At 49.1% G+C, this 15,677-nt stretch overlaps 2 protein-coding genes across 11 annotated transcripts in view; both read right to left on the minus strand.

The window, feature by feature from the left end:
* HPCAL1 (hippocalcin like 1) overlaps positions 1–15,677 on the minus strand; it is a 90,703-nt gene that overhangs the window by 54,194 nt on the left and 20,832 nt on the right. The window lies entirely within an intron of this gene.
* On the minus strand, positions 12,485–13,121 carry LOC308506036 (10 kDa heat shock protein, mitochondrial-like; the record flags this gene model as incomplete). Its single annotated transcript, XM_081068859.1, has 2 exons — positions 12,485–12,781; positions 13,098–13,121. 2 exons carry the CDS (start codon positions 13,119–13,121, stop codon positions 12,485–12,487), a joined length of 321 nt encoding a protein of 106 aa, XP_080924985.1.

Consider the following 15,677-nt stretch of genomic DNA (forward strand, 5'->3'; position numbering starts at 1 on the left):
CTAGAGACTTCCGAAAGTGAATTCCAGTAATGCAATACTCCGGCTTATCTATGAGCACGCTGTTCCTTTGAGAATGAAAACAGTGTGCACCACTCTACATGCAGACAAAAAAATCCCTTAGAAACCAGTCTGGGCGGGTGGGGGGGGGGTGGCGAGGGGTGTTGTGTGGAGGGAGTGAGGAACAAATGTTTAAAACGGAATGTTGTCTGAATGGTCCTGACCCTAATTGGAGGGAGAGAGATGGAGGGAGGGGGAGAGCCCTGTGCACATGTTGGGGGATTTGGGGGCTACACCAGACATGGGAAACAAAAGGGGAGTAATACACTGTCCCGTTCTCATTTTTATGCTAACGTGTTGAAGATACAGTACATTTAGCTCTGCTTGATGGTGAGGGCACTGAGCACTCGCGTCTCATCTCCGGCCTGTGGGTCTGTGGTTCTCAGCTCATTCATTGCCCATCCCCACGGGGGGACATCCCAAACGATCATTTCCACCAACGGGCTCATGACTTAAGAGACCAACATCCAGAAGGGTATCTGGAGGTTTGTTTTATTTAACTGTCTCTAGAAGACAGAAGTGTCTCCTGAATCAAAGAGGAAAACAGCCACAAGGGGTGGAGTTGGGGTGGGGGTCAGGGACAAAACTAGTATTTGAGGGGGAGGGAGCACCTCCTCCCAGACTCCAAAGGTGGGTCCTAACAAGGCATGCGCCTCTCGGGTCCTGCCCAGCTGGGCCTGTCCCTTTCCACTTCTGGCGGTCCCGGGACGAGGATCTCTCCACCACATCCCAGAGCTTCCTGGCCTGGCTTCTGCTGGGCCTGACCATCTACTTCATCTGTAGCACAGCTGAGGGAGCTCAGCAGGGGAGGCTAGCCGTGTCCCTTCATGTCCCCTGCACTTCCTCTGGGACAAAAGCACAAATGGAACCACCCTGGTGCCCTGCCCAGAAGCTGTGGGCCACTTCTCTGACCACGGGAGGTCTCAGGACCCTAAGGCATCGCACACTCATTTGCACAGTCATCGGATACACAGCCCCTCTGGAGGGCACACGCAGACATGCCCACAGACTCACACTCCCATTGATGCCCACATTCACTCCTGGTGGTTTGGGTATACAGGCCATCTGTGTGCCCAGTCTCCCCAAACGTGGCCAAATGTTCTCCGTGGTTGCCCCGTTGGGGGAGGCGGTATTACAGATTATTCATTTGTTTTCTAATTTCTTCATATTTTCTAAATATGCTACAGTGCACATGCAGGTATCACACCTATTTTTAGAAAAAGTTCAAGTAGACAATTTTTAAATCTAAGACAAGTAGTAAGTAGCATCACAGAGAGACACACTCACATATTAACCTCGTCTGATTCACGGAACAGCACTGAGCGGTAGCACCACCGAGTCACAAAGGAAGAAAGCAAGGACAAGAGGGCCCACGGAGCTGCCCAAGGTCTGACAGCACAGGTACCTGCACTCCCGGGGGGAGGGGGAGAGACAGAGAGAGAGAAGGGGAGGGAGCGTGGAGGGAGGAGAGGGAGCAGGGGGAGCCATGTGTGTGGTGTGTGAGAAGCCCGTCTTACTCATTTGATTATAAAATATTTCTGAGCCACCAGATGGTACAATAGCGGCCGCAGATGCCCTGATAGCGTTTCTTAATTTCTTTGCACAGGGCTCCATTTCAGGGCCCTGAAGAGTGATATCCAAGAAGCTATTCGGGAGTTCCAAAAAGACAATAACTGTACAATTTAAGGAACACCGTTCAAGGCATCCGCTTAACAGATGTGCGTTCATTTGTGCTTCCTGGATGAATGGGCCTTCGGCTATTCCTAAGGCACCTGGGAGCACTGGGCACGAGCCTCCCAGGCCCCTTCCTGGAGCAGCTGCCTGCCCAGGGACCTGGGCTCTGCTACATAATTAATCCTTGGCTTGGAAGAGCAACACTCCCTTCATGGCCGAGAGACAGAGGAGAGAGAGAGAGAGAGAGAGAGAGAGAGGGGGGTGGGGGGAGGGAGGGGGAGGGAAGGGGAGGGAGGGAGGGAGGGGGGAGGGGGGAAGGAGGGAGGGAGGAGGAGGGAGGGAGGGAGAGCGAGAGAGAGCGCGGACACATCAAAGACTCTATCTTCCCGGTCTTCCAAGATGAAGATCAAAGCCGCAGGGTTGATGAGTTCACCGCAGCACTCAGTCTTCTACATGGTTTGTTCCGCCTTTTTGGTTTTTGTTTACTGTTTAATAAGGGACCCTTCATGCATGGTCATCAACAGCTCACTAACCTTGCTAGAAAGCAACAACAGGGCTCTGGGCAATGCACCACACAGCCCTCTGCCCCCTGCACTCTGCCGGGTCTGCACCTCTAAGACCCAGTGCTCCACAGTTCGCCATCACCCGCGGGTGTTCCTGGACGTACAGGCTGGAGGAGGCTTGCGCTGGAATCACTTGCTGGGGAGGAGCGGGGGCCACGTTCAGTCCAGCACTGGCAACATGGAGACTGCAGAGGGATCCTCTTTCTTCTCTGGTCACTCCTCTCTTCTGTGCCCCCTTAGCCACTCCAACCTCTCAAGAGGAGGACAGCAGATGTTATGTGCCATCAGTGGCCAACCTAAACCCCCTGCAAGAATGTGTTTTGTTTCTGGCCTCAAGCCTTAGTATTAGTTGGCTCCAACAGGAGCCCTCTGACCTGGCAGTGGCCACGCTCAACCCAAGGTCTGCAGTCAAAGGCAGTTGCAGTTTGCAAAACATTCACCAGAGACCCTAACTCAAGCCACTCTTCATTCTGAAAAGGCTACAGACAGAGAAACCTCCAAAGTAAGAAGCAAAAGAAAGGACAACCCTGGGAGCAGCAAGAGTACCTTATGTGGAAGTATACAGGCAGGTGCTAGGCTGGCTCACCTGCCCGCCTGGCGGCCCACCAAACACCTGGAGGAGATACAGAGCCATCAGTCCTTCACACGCTAGTGCAAATTACCACCATGTTGCACTCATTTGCCGCCAAAAAGAGCCACTACTCCTAGGTTGGACCTAATGAGTATGGTGTGTTTCAGGGGGTAGAACAGGACACACTGTGCTGTGGGGTGCTGGAATGGGTGCCTTAGTGGAGAACAGTCCTTGGCAGGATTGGCACATGAGGGCAGGGGGTGCAAAGAGGAATGAAGAGGAGCACCCTAAACCCCAACCCTAGTTAACTCCTCCCTCCACTCCCATGCAGGACCCTGACGGGGAGCTGTCTTAAGGCCCGTGTTTCTGCTTTGTGGCTCACCCATACCCTGGCTTAAGCATTAGCCTGCCCGTAAGTGGGACGGGGGGGCGTGGTATGTGGGAGAGACATGAAGGGCCATCTATGAGCTACAGCCTTGGATTCAGGCCATGGGACACAACTGAGAGAATCCTCAGAGGTCTGGCCGGAACGTCCTGGCCAGCCTCTGGAGTGTGGCTGCCCAGCCTGGGAACAGATTGTGCTTCTCCTTGCCTGGTGACAAAACAAAACTCAACTAGAGAATGAGAGCCACAGAAAGGATCTTAACACGTGGCCTAAACACGTCTGGCTCTTTACAGCCCAGATGCCTCAGCACGTTTTTCCCTATGCCTGGAATGCACTCACCTCAATTTCTTGCCATGCCAAAAGTCTAGTGTCCTTAAAATGCCCAGGCAAGTGTACCGCCTAGGCTGGGGTAATTAGTCCCTCCTGGAGCCCTCTGGGTGCTTGTCCCGTGGGCTCTATTATTTACGTCTGCCCCCCACACCCCCCCCCACCAAGCTGGGGACCAGTGACTTCAGCTCTTCACCACCAGACCCCAGGACCAGAGCTGTCTGGCCTCACACACAGGAGGCAGGGCCAAGGCATTCCAGGGGCGCTCAGAACCCAGTGAGCCCCCTGGAGTTAGGCAGCACATGGCCCTCACCCCCAAGCTCATTCCATGACGAGTTAATCATTACTCACCAGCAATGAAAATTCTGTCTTAACTCTTACAAACCCCCATCTAAAGGAAGCAGCACAGTTTTTAACTAAAGGACCCCCTCAAACTTCAAACTTCCGGGTCTTTTCAAAATATTTGAGTCCTCCCCAGGGCCACCCCTGGTGTTGCCTGTAAGGCAGTCCCATGTCTCAGGAAGGGCTGGGTCCGCGCACATGGCCTCTGCTCTATCTGCCTCTCCCATCTCCTTGGGCAATCTTACAACACAGCCTCAGCAGCCTTGAATCACTTCCCTATTTTATAAACGCCACAGCTCCCACTTAGGTTTTTGAAGTCTTTTGGCAGCTTCCATGCGTCTAGGACAGAGTTTCTGCTTAAAGACCCCAGTCATAGCAGAGAAAGCCCGAAAGCATCTGCCACAATTTCCATTCTAAATCTAGACCCTCGAGGTAGGTAACCTAGGCCTTAAGAAAAACTGCCCTGGACGATTTAAAGCATAACTCTGCTGAAAATTAGCCTCTAGGTGCATTATATGGAGCTTAGCTTAGTGGACCATCAAATGAAATTTATTCAGAATTTATTACATATCCAAAACAGTACCTAGAATTTCTAACAGATGTTTGGGGGAGAGGGGAGATGATTTAGCCCAGAGAAAAGAAGTGTGTGGGCTAATTTAATGAAATTGTCAGGCTTGCAAAAGCTCTTTCTTACCCAGAGGAAAGTGAACAGGACAGGGACGTAGGTACATGTAGAAGGGAAGCCAAGGGGCTCTGGGCATTGCTGGCTGGGGAGGCAGGACCCTGCAGACAGTGGGTCCTTCTTGAATGTACTTCAAGATCAGGCTAAGTCCCAAAGGAGACTCCCCCGCATCTGAAGTGAGAGCATAAATGCAAAGCTTTGGCAGCAACAAGTTTGGTGTCGGAGCCCAGCTCTGCCATTTACAGACTGTGTGGCCCGCAAATTCAGTCCCCTCTGAATCTGCATGTCTGTGGGACAAATGGGGTGCCAATGCCCCGGGGGCATTCCTGTACCCACTTACAGGTGGCCCCTCAAAGTCACCTCCTCTACTATTGCAAGTGACATTGTGTGTTATCCAACATTAAAAGCACATTAATAGAATGTTTCTCTGCCAAACCCTGGAAAACCTGATCCTTATCAAGACTGGGGTGCAGCTTTTAGCAACCGTCCTGATGACAGAATAAGTGTCAGAGCCTTTGGTGGTCAGAGCAGCCTGCAGACCCACTGAGGAGCTCTGCTAATCCCTACAGGAAGCAGTAACATCCTTCCTGTTCAAGTGAGGAGACTGGGCTCAGAGAGGTGAAAGCACTTCTCCAAAGCCACAGAGCTGGATAGAGGGAGACATTGCAGAGTCAGTTCTATGTCTTACTTCTGCTTTCGAGGGGAGTCGGGTGACAGGGGAGAGAGCAGTGCAGACACGTACACACACGTGCACACATACGTACATACACACGTACACACACGTGCACACACACATACACACCTGCATTTGAGTCCCCAATTTTTGAAAGGTCACAGTATGAGAAACAGTGATGTCACATGCCCACAGATTTTACCGGATCAACATAATAGAGTGAAACAACTTCATCCCAACATCACGGATTATCCAAGAATGCCCTGCATTTAGGAACAGAAGGAAAAGGTCTTCCCGCTTTAATCCCCAGCCTTTAATCTCCCACCTGTCAAGACTACATCTCTTGGCGCAGGGAAAGAAGGGAGCATACCAGCCATGGTGGGGTGACGCAGAAGCACCAGGCTCTCTATGGCTCTGGTTTTCAGTAACCCCAAGGGGCCCACAGGCCTGGGGACCTGTTTTGCCACTCTGGTTGCTAAGCACCCCCCTCGTGAGAGGATAAATAGCTGTCTACGAGTCTTGCCCTATAACCTTACACGCTCCATAGCTTTATTTCCCCTTCTGAAAACATAGGTAATAGCACCTACCTTATAGTGTTGTTGATTTTTAAACTTTTTATTATAAAAATAACCTTCCAACATATACAAAACAGAGAGCCCAGTATGATGAATGATGGGTGCCCATCACCCAGCTTCAGATGCCCCATTCGTGACATCTCGTTCCCTCTGGGCCGTACTCACTGCCCCCCGCCCCGGGGTCTCCCTGAAGACACATCCTTAGTCTATCACGAGCTATTTCAGTGTGCCATAGGGTTGTTTTGAGAACTAAAGAGACGGTGCAAGTAAAGCAGTTAGATACCAGCAGTTGGCATGCAGTAGGTACTAAGCTAACATTAGCCTGTCTCCTTTCTGTTATTAAGTAACACAGGCAACATGACTACATTAGTGTCACTGCCACACTGAGCTGGTTGCAGAGAAGACGGCCAAACAATCACAGCCACCTCTCCGTGAGTGCATGCTAGTACCAAGCAATACAAACATCAATTCACTGAGTCTGCACTCCAATCCTGCAAAGCGGGAATCAGCCCCACGTAACAGATGGAGAGACTGAGGCTCAAAAAGATTAAGCAATCTATTTTTAAAAACACATAGCTAATATCCAGACCCGTCTTCTGATTCCAAAATTGACACTGTTCCCTTCTGTTGCCTCCCAATAATTTGTCAAAATACTGTCCACTAATACTTCCTTTGTTTTGCTTTTAAAGTATACAATTCAGGGCTTTCTAGATATTCACAAGGTTGTACAACCATCACCGCTATCTAATTCAGAATGTTTTCATTACCCCACACCCTTTAGCAGTCACTCCCCATTCCTCCTCACCTCCATCCCTGGCTACCCCGCCTCTACTTTCTCTGTTGATTTGACTATTCTGACCATTTCATATAAACAAATCACAATAGGTGGCCTTTTGTGACTGGCTTCTTTCCTTCAGCATAATGTCTTCAAGGTTTATCCATGTCGTAGCCTGCGTCAGTACTTCATACCTTTTTATGAGGGAATAATATTCCACTGCATGGATATACCACATTTTGTTTATCCATTTATCAGTTGATGGACACTTGAGTTGTTTCCACTTTTTGCCTATTATGCATAATGCTGCTATGAACATTTGTGTGGACATGTTTTCTGTTCTTTTGGGGTATATACCTGGCAATGGACTTACTGGGTCGTATTGTAATTCTATGTTTAAGTGTTTAAGGAATTGCCAGATTGTTTTTCCAGTGGCTGCACCATTTTATATTCCCCCAACAATGCATGAGAGTTCTAATTTCTCCACCTTTCACTAACACCTTTGTCCACCTTTTTGATTCTAGCCATCTGGGGCAGGAGAGGTATCCACTTACAGTATACGCATGTATAGTTCCCACCACACTTCTGTGAAATCTCACCAGCTCCTCACAGCAACCACATAAAGTAGGCAAGGAATAATTTTACTTTTCACAGGTGAGTAAACTGCAGGCTCAGAGAAAATGAATGACCTGACTCAAAGATGACAGCACGTCACTTCAATCGCAAAGAAATAAAAGCACGTGGGACTATTCCTAGCTCCGATTCTCCTCTGGTCTAGAGGCCGACCACACACTTGAAGTTCCATGAGGTTCCATTCACAAGGTTGAAGAAGGAATCCTGTGCTTTAACTTGACCCACTGTGAGGTCTACATAGATTTTAGACCTTAAAGGACCACTCTTAAACCACCACTCTTAAGAAATAGTCACCCTCCTTAATAGACAATCACATCTCTTTAGTTCTGCTGACTAACAGGATTAACAATGTTCCCTTCACTTTTCCTAAAAATAGTAAATCCCCTCCCTCAATCCAAAGATGATCAGCAACACCTTAATACAGATTAAGCCACTGCGGCTGTGGCCGGCCCATCCTCGGACAGGGCCTTCCTGAACCCAGGGCCAGAGGACTGTACACCCAGCACTTGGCACAACTAGAAATGCAGCACAAGAGAGGTTTCAGTCACAGTTTCCAGAGGCCAGAGGGCCAGAAGGCCCAGGAGCCAGAGCGTCTCCTCATTCCCAGATGTGCAGCCCTGAGCAAATTTCTCAACCTCTCTGAGCCTCAGGCATCTCATCTGTAAAACACTGACGAAACACCTGCAACATCAAACCCAACAAGGCAGCTGTGAGAAACAAATAGAGTATAAAAGCAATTTGAAAACGATCAAGCTAGACAAGTTGTTATAGTCATGGGGGGTTGGTGCCGTGAAGTATTCCCATATAAAGTATTTTTTCCTTCAGAAATGGTCATCAGGACTAATAATTTCTTATAATTTCACAGCAGACATGCGTAACAGTTAAAACCTCGCTATCATAATAAACACCAAAAGCTTGACAAATGTGCATATTCCTAACCTAGCAGCAATTCTACTTCTAAGAATTTATCCCAAGGTAAAAATCACACAAACTGGGGGAGCAGGGCGTATAGAATGTTCATCACAGCATGTGGCAAACTGTATTGCTCAAAATACTGTCCTTCCCCATGGGGGGGGGGTTACACTGCCCACCTGAGTAACATCAGGCCTGGCCATGTGGTTTGCTTTAACCAATGAAATGTAAGGAGAATTGACAGTGATGCATGTCAGTTTCCACATCTGAGCAGAAGCGTGAAGAACGATCATGCTGTACCACCATCTTTTTTCTCTCTGCCAAGAGACCATCAGTCTCTCACATGGGACCACTGTCAGGCTGGGTCCCAGAAGAATGAGGGCACAGAGCAGGGCCACAGCCAACAGTTGACAGTTGTGTAACTTGAGAGAGAAAGAAACCCTAGTTGATAACAACCTTCATGTTGTTGAAAACCATGAAGATTTGGGGGGGATCATTTGTTACCAGGCATAAGTTAGCTGACGTATACATAGCCATGCTCCTACTCATGCAAAACTGCAAACAACCTACAGGGTCAGCTAAATAAATGATATGTATAATTACATATAAATAATATATATACTATATATTATATAATACACATTAATATATACATATATGTATCATTACAACAGAATGTCAGTAAAATTATGTACACATTGGCATAGAAAAACAGTCTCAATCTGTTGTTAACTTTAAAAAACAGTCTGTAAAACACTATTGCCGACAAAGAATTCGTCTCCAGAATATTAAAAAAAAAAAATCTATAAATAAAAAATCTATAAATAATATCCAAAAAGAAATTGGGCAAAGAAAACAAACTTGCAGTTCATAGTGGAGGAAACCACAAAAGACAATAAAGACATTGAAAAGATGTTCAACCTCGCTAGAATTCATGAAAGTACAAATTAAAACAACCCTGAGACACTATTTCACACTCATCAGCTAAATGGGTTATAATGGTAACATCTGACAGTACAAGGGCGGAGAGGTGTGGAAGGGGAAAGGAATGTCCTCATCTTTGTAGAGGGAAGAACCAACAGCCACAAAACCTTGGCGATCAATTTCGTAACCAACAGTAACGGCACACATGAGCCTGCTAGGTGTTCTAGATATCTGTAGGAACCCCCAATGGGTGTTTGTATTGCTTATCTATTGTAGTGTAACAAATTACCCCCCAAAACTTAGCAGTGTAAAAGAACATACATTATTATCTCACAGGTGCTTTGGGTCAGGAATTTGGGTGCAGCTCAGTTAGGTGCCTCTGATTCAAGGTCTCTCATGAGATTCCTGTTGGGCTGCTGTCCATGGCTGCGGTCTCATGTGAAGGCTCGGCTGGGATGGGGGTGTGAAGATCTGCTTCCAAGCTCACTCACGGGGTTGTTGGCAGCCTTCCCACAGGGCTGCCTCACCACATGGCAGCCGGCTTCCTCCAGGACAAGTGACCCAAGAGAGAGCAAGAGAGAACACCCAGGATGGAAGCCACAGTCTTCTCATAATTTAATGTTAGAAGTGATATCCCATCCTTCTACTGTTTTCTATTGGTTAGAAGCAAGTCAATAATCCCAGTCCACACCCAAGTGAGGAAATTAGCCAAGGGTGCAGACACCAGGATGCAGGGATCACAGGCACCATCTCCGAGGCTGCCTTCCAGGTGCCCAAGGGGAATCCAGTGTTCAGGACAGCATTCTTGTAATGCTGAGAAAATGGAAATGACTCAGGAAATGGGGAAACGGTGGCTTATGGACACAATGGATCTCTATACAGCACTTAACAAAAGAGAGAAAAAAAGAGGACAGCAAACCACATCTATGCACCAACATGATTAAGCTCAAAAACAATGTTGAACAAGTTGTCAAACTACAAAATGATATGAACAGTAAGTATTATTACAATTTGTGAGTCCTTGTAACACATAAAACCTCATGCTTTGTTTCAGGCTATCACACCTGTGGTAAGAACACAAAACACGCACGGACGTAATCCCTACTCCCTCGGTAGAGGGGCTCCCTGGGGAAGGGGAGCAGAGAGAAGGAGAGGTCGGGCTTCACCGGGGTCTGTCGTGTTTACAGGTCTTTATAGGACAAGCAAGCAAAATAAAATGAAAATATGATCGTATTTTTGCTAAATATACACATTTCTATTACCTGTGTCAATGGGGCATCTACAAAGTCTGGCTATAGAGGACATTCTTTTATTCCTTTGCAGAATGAAGATATTCTTGATGGCATTGTGTTTATGTGCCTATGTTTGCAGACTTCATGGACACTTTTGTGTAGAGAAAAATGAGTCTCAAGGGGTACACAACAGAATGTAGGGGGGCGGGCTGGTTATGGGGCGGTTTTGTCTTCTGTGCGTTTCTGTGTTTTCTAATCTTACCAAAGTGATGCAGAATTTTTGCGTCAAAAAAATAAATAATTTCTTCAGAAATTAAGTCAAGTTCAAAAGCAAAATGGGCACGATTGAGTACATTAGCTTTGCGAGTGCAAAGGAATTCCAGTTTACAAGAGGAGGTTTGGGGTGGAGGGTAGAAAACACCTGCCTCCTTGAGATGACAAGATGTAGGGCCCCGGGGTCTCATCCTGGGCGGTGCCCCTGTGCGTGGCCTGCAGTCAGCCCTCCCTCCCTGGAGTAAATGGCTTCCCGCTGCCTGAGCTGAAGGCAGGAGGCTACTGAGACCAACATGCTGGCCCTCTGACCTCCAGCACTGGCCAAATTTCCCCCAGAGGGTCCTCAGTGAGAAGGGGTCAGAAGCAGAAGCACCAAACCAGTCCCCGAGCACAGGCACAAGTGTCTACAATGAACTGCGACCCCAATTTACGCTCCTCCCTACAGCGCAAGCGTCTATGGTGAAAACACTGCTTTATGGTGGGGAACAAATAAACTTCAAAAAGAGAAGTATCTTTGTCCACATCCACAACACCCAAAAGGCTAACTCAAGGCCAAGCCCAGCCTGGCCCCGCCCATACAGGGACCTCCACACCCAACACCCCATTACTGCTCGTTCCTCCCTCCTCCCCCCTCCTTACCAAGAGGCCTTGACCTTGACTTCCCTCCTGGCTGCAGCTGGCCCCGCCCAGTCAGTTTACTGAGATTCCCCGACCCTGGATATCTGATCACCTGGATACCTCGTCCCCCACCTTTGATGCAGACACCTAGACCTGCGTTTAGCAGCAGTCCTGTTAGGCCGGTTTAGCAACACCACCCCAGCCCTCTGGGCGGCCACTTCAGTCATTTCCCACCCACTGACCCCTCGTCCTGCTCCTCGGCTGTGAATTCCCACTTAGCCATGTCCTGTTATAAGCGTTGACCCCTACTGGAGTTATCCTGAATAAAGTCTCCCCAGCGGTGAGCAAGTGTCAGGAGAACGGTTCCTTCACAGTCCGCAGCCTGGCTGGGGAGTACGGGGGCCACCACTGCACCTCCGCCCCCACCCCACCCACCCCAGGCAGTCGCTGCCCAAAGAAGGGTGCAGGGACCACACAGGGACCTCAGGGGGGTGGGGGTGGGATAGTGGCTGGAGGGGAGGAGGACACAGAAAACAGAAAGCTATCAGGTAGATGGGACCTTAAACAAAGGTCAGACAACACGATGAACTTCACGCTCCTGTCAGGAAGCCTTACGTGGAAGGAGATGGTAAATGCTCAGGAGATCAGAAGAGAAGAAGGACAAAGGAGGTCAGGGGGATGACGCAAGGGAGAAAGCAGTGACATGTCGATGCTGGCCCCAGCCCCAGCGCGGCCTCTGTAACTCTGTGACCTCTGGCAAGTCACTTCCCCTGGAGCCGCCCTCGTCATCCTCCTCAGAAGTAGGAAGGGAGGAGATAGGAGATAAGGAGCCACCACACAACAAGGGATTCTGCTCACTCCCAGGGCCATCAGTGCTGCTGCCATGTCCACCTGGGTGAGAGGGGCCCACAGGGTGGGGTGCACTCCACGTTTCATGCTAATCGTATGACAAGAAACCCCCCCGTGCCACAGTCTGTCTCCATGCACCTTGGGGGCAAATCAACACTCAGAACTGAACTTTTGAGTTCAACAGGCTTTTATTTTTTAAAAAAATAACTAAATAAAAATTAACCATTTATTTGTATATTTTTATTTGGAAATGTTTACATCAGTACAGTGGCACTAAATCTTAAGAGACACTGGATGTCATTACTCTGGATATCATTAGTTTATTACAAAAGAGACCTGGAAATTATTTACATGATGAGATTTCAGAACTTCAGTGGAATGGGCAGCTTCACGTGATACCATGTCAGCAGTGATTTAGTTCAGTCTACATACTGTCCAAGAATGTCACCATCTCTAAATAAGAAATAATCCTTGTCATCTATAATGATTTTGGTGCCTCCATATTCTGGAAGAAGAACTTTATCTCCAACTTTCACGCTAACTGGTTGAATCTCTCCGCCCTTTCCTTTAGAGCCGGATCCAACAGCTACTACTGTTGCTTGCAATAGTTTTCCTTGAGATTTTTCTGGAAGCATAGTGCCTCCCTTGGTTACAGTTTCCGCAGCACTCCTTTCAACTAACACTCGGTCAAAGAGGGAGAGAAACTTTCCAAATGCCTATCCTGCCATGACTCCGGCAGCAGCAGTTTGTACTCTGTTCTCGTGCCGCAAGGAGAGACCTGCAGTCCGGTCTTCTGGACACGTGAACTTTAGCTCAATAGGCTTTTTTATTTGGACTTAAAACACTTTTTAGAAAGCTCATTATATCTCACTGGCAGGCTGCAATTTATCTCAGGGTTAGTCAACAGGATGACAGTAGTGTCTCCCCCCCCCTCGCCCCCCACCAATGCTAATTGCTGATGGAACCCCACAGAGCCTCAGCCTCCAGCACCTGCCGTCCTCATCAGTTTGGGAGTGGACCCCCACATGTCACCTTGCTCCCCAAAGCTGTGGTCATCTCCCTAAAGCTTAGTCCCTGGGCGTATATCCACCAGGTTACTGGGAGGGGACAAATGCGGCCCAAGGCTCGGCCAGTGGCCTGGAGCAAGTCCAGAAGCTCTCCGTCTGCCACCTCACTCTGCAAAGTGACCAGCGGGGAACACTGTGGACACTCAAGGCAAGACAGCCCCACCCACTATACCCCAAGCTGCCCTCTCTCTCAGCCACGCTCACCTGTGTTTTCTGGGTGGCCAGGAAAGCTCTTAGGGACAGCTGGGACAAGCACACCTGACTTAATGACCTCTAGTAAATACACCTACAGTTGTAAAGGGATTTGTTTTACAAGCCAAAGAAGGTTAGTGCTGGAAGGGTCTTAGAGGTTGTCTAGGTTAGTGTTTTCAGACATCATGGCTAAAGATTTTAAAATGAAATCTTACCCAGACCCTCAATAAACAGTGCAGACGCAGCAGTATGGCAGCGCAGGCAGAGTTGCCCACCCCCACGGAGTCCCCTAGCTGCTCCCCTGCAGAGCAGTTAATGAGGACAGCTTAGCCCAACCTTGGACCCGTCTGGAGAGGAGCAGGCACTGCTGGTGGCCCAGGTGTGCAGCAGGTTACAGCACAGTCAGGAGTCCAAGGGTGTGAAATGACAACAGGTGTCAGGGCTGAGATGACAACATGTGTCACAGAGCTACCTCCTGAGATGACAACAGGTGTCACTGGTTAAATGACAACAGGTGACAAAGGCCTAACTAGTGAAATGAAAATAGGTAACATGGAGCTCTCTTATGAAATGACAAGTGACATGGTGCTCCCTCAGGAGAGCACAACAGGTGACACACGCCTCCCTTGTCAAGCCCTGCCAGAACGGGTAGCAAGCTCAGCCAGGAGCCACCATAGTGTGGCTGGTGTGGTCGAGCAATCGATGGCAGCTTATTTATTTCCAAGTCCACAGAAGAACAGAAATGCCACATCAGAAGGGGAAGAAGAAGCAGCTGGAGATAATAGAGCCTTGATCAAAGGAGGAGACAGAAAATGGTACAAAACATGTGAACTCACAAAAGTCTGGGCACGTTCAGTGAAGAACAAATGGTCTCAGCTCCCAAGCACAGCCTGGCCTAAGGAACACCCCTAACAAGGCGGGATGTCCCTCTCAGCTTTGCCACTGGAATGAAACAGTCTTGAAAATGTGACTGGGAGTTCCTTTCCTAACCGCGAAAATCATGTCTTGCACCCTCTCAGTCAACAAAGATTTCCCAAGTGTCGCCTGAGTTCGGAAATGGTGCTCAGTGACACCAAGGACAAGAAATAGGGTCCAGCCCTGTGCTTGAAAACTCAGGCAGGAGGAAACGCGGGAGGTGGGCTGGGGCAGGGTCCTCGGGGGCAGGAAGGGCACATGCAGATCCGAGGAGGCAGGAGGGACTGACTCTCGAAGGCTGGGGCCAGGGGTACCTGGTGTGGCAGGAGAGGCGGGCAGGAGCGTGGACAGGACACACCTGGACGCCAGGCAGTCCCCCAAACGTGAGCTGCTCTCTGCAGACCAGGGGCAAATCCCGGAAGCGTGTAGGAGGGCAGTGTGGCCATGTGTCTCTGAGAAGCCACTCCTACAGCTGGGAGGAGAAGAGATGGGAGGCATGAGATGGCAATGGAGCCGACCAGGGAAGTGAGACAGCCCGGTCCATGGGACAGGGGTGAGGAACGGATGGAGATAAGAGACGGCAGACGAGAGGGGCACGCAGGGGAGTGCGCTGTGGACGCGGATCAACCAGGCCGAGCAGAGGTCCTCAAACTGCACTTTGTGTGCTTGGAGTCCTATTTAGAATGCCAATTCCCAGGCCCCAGCTTCTGACTCCATAAGCTGAGTGTGTGGTCAGGGTCCTCACTTGGAGAAACGCAGCACAGAGAGCGTCTGCTGTGCACATGGAGTTAACGTCTAGCGAACGCCTGGACCCGACAGATAAGCGGCACAAAGTGCCTTTTCCTTTCCCAAAGCCAGTGCTGGCTACCATCTCTTGAGGGTGCTAAGCACTTAAATACATCACTATTTAAATTAACCCCTTACAACCTCATTATCCTTCCCATGGGCTACGGGCTGAGTTGTGTCTCCCCAAATTCACAGGTTGACATACTATCCCCCAGGACCTCAGAATGTGACTGTATTTGGAGACCGGCCCTTTCAAGAGGTGACTAAGTTAAAATGAGGCCATAGGGGAGGGTCTAAGCCAATCTGACTGGTATTCTCTGATAAGAGGAAATCAGGACACGGGCCCACGAGAGGTGACCATGTGAGGACACAGTAAGGAGGTGGCCGTCTACAAGCCAAGGAGAGAGGCCTCAGAAGGAACCAACCCTGCTGACACCCTGATCTCAGACTTGCAGCCTCCAGAACTGTGAGAGTATAAATTTCTGTTGTTTACGCTGCCCAGTCAGAGGAAAAACTGAGAGTAGTGTGGTTAAGTAACTTACCGGCAAGAGGCAGGGATAGCATGTGACCCAAGTCCCCCAGCCCTCTTGCAAAGCCTGTGCTCCCCACCACTCTCCTTAAAGGACTAAAAAAGAATATTCGTATGTAAGCA

The sequence above is a fragment of the Rhinolophus hipposideros genome (genome assembly GCF_964194185.1).
Source record: "Rhinolophus hipposideros genome assembly, chromosome: 12".
NCBI lineage: Eukaryota > Metazoa > Chordata > Mammalia > Chiroptera > Rhinolophidae > Rhinolophus > Rhinolophus hipposideros.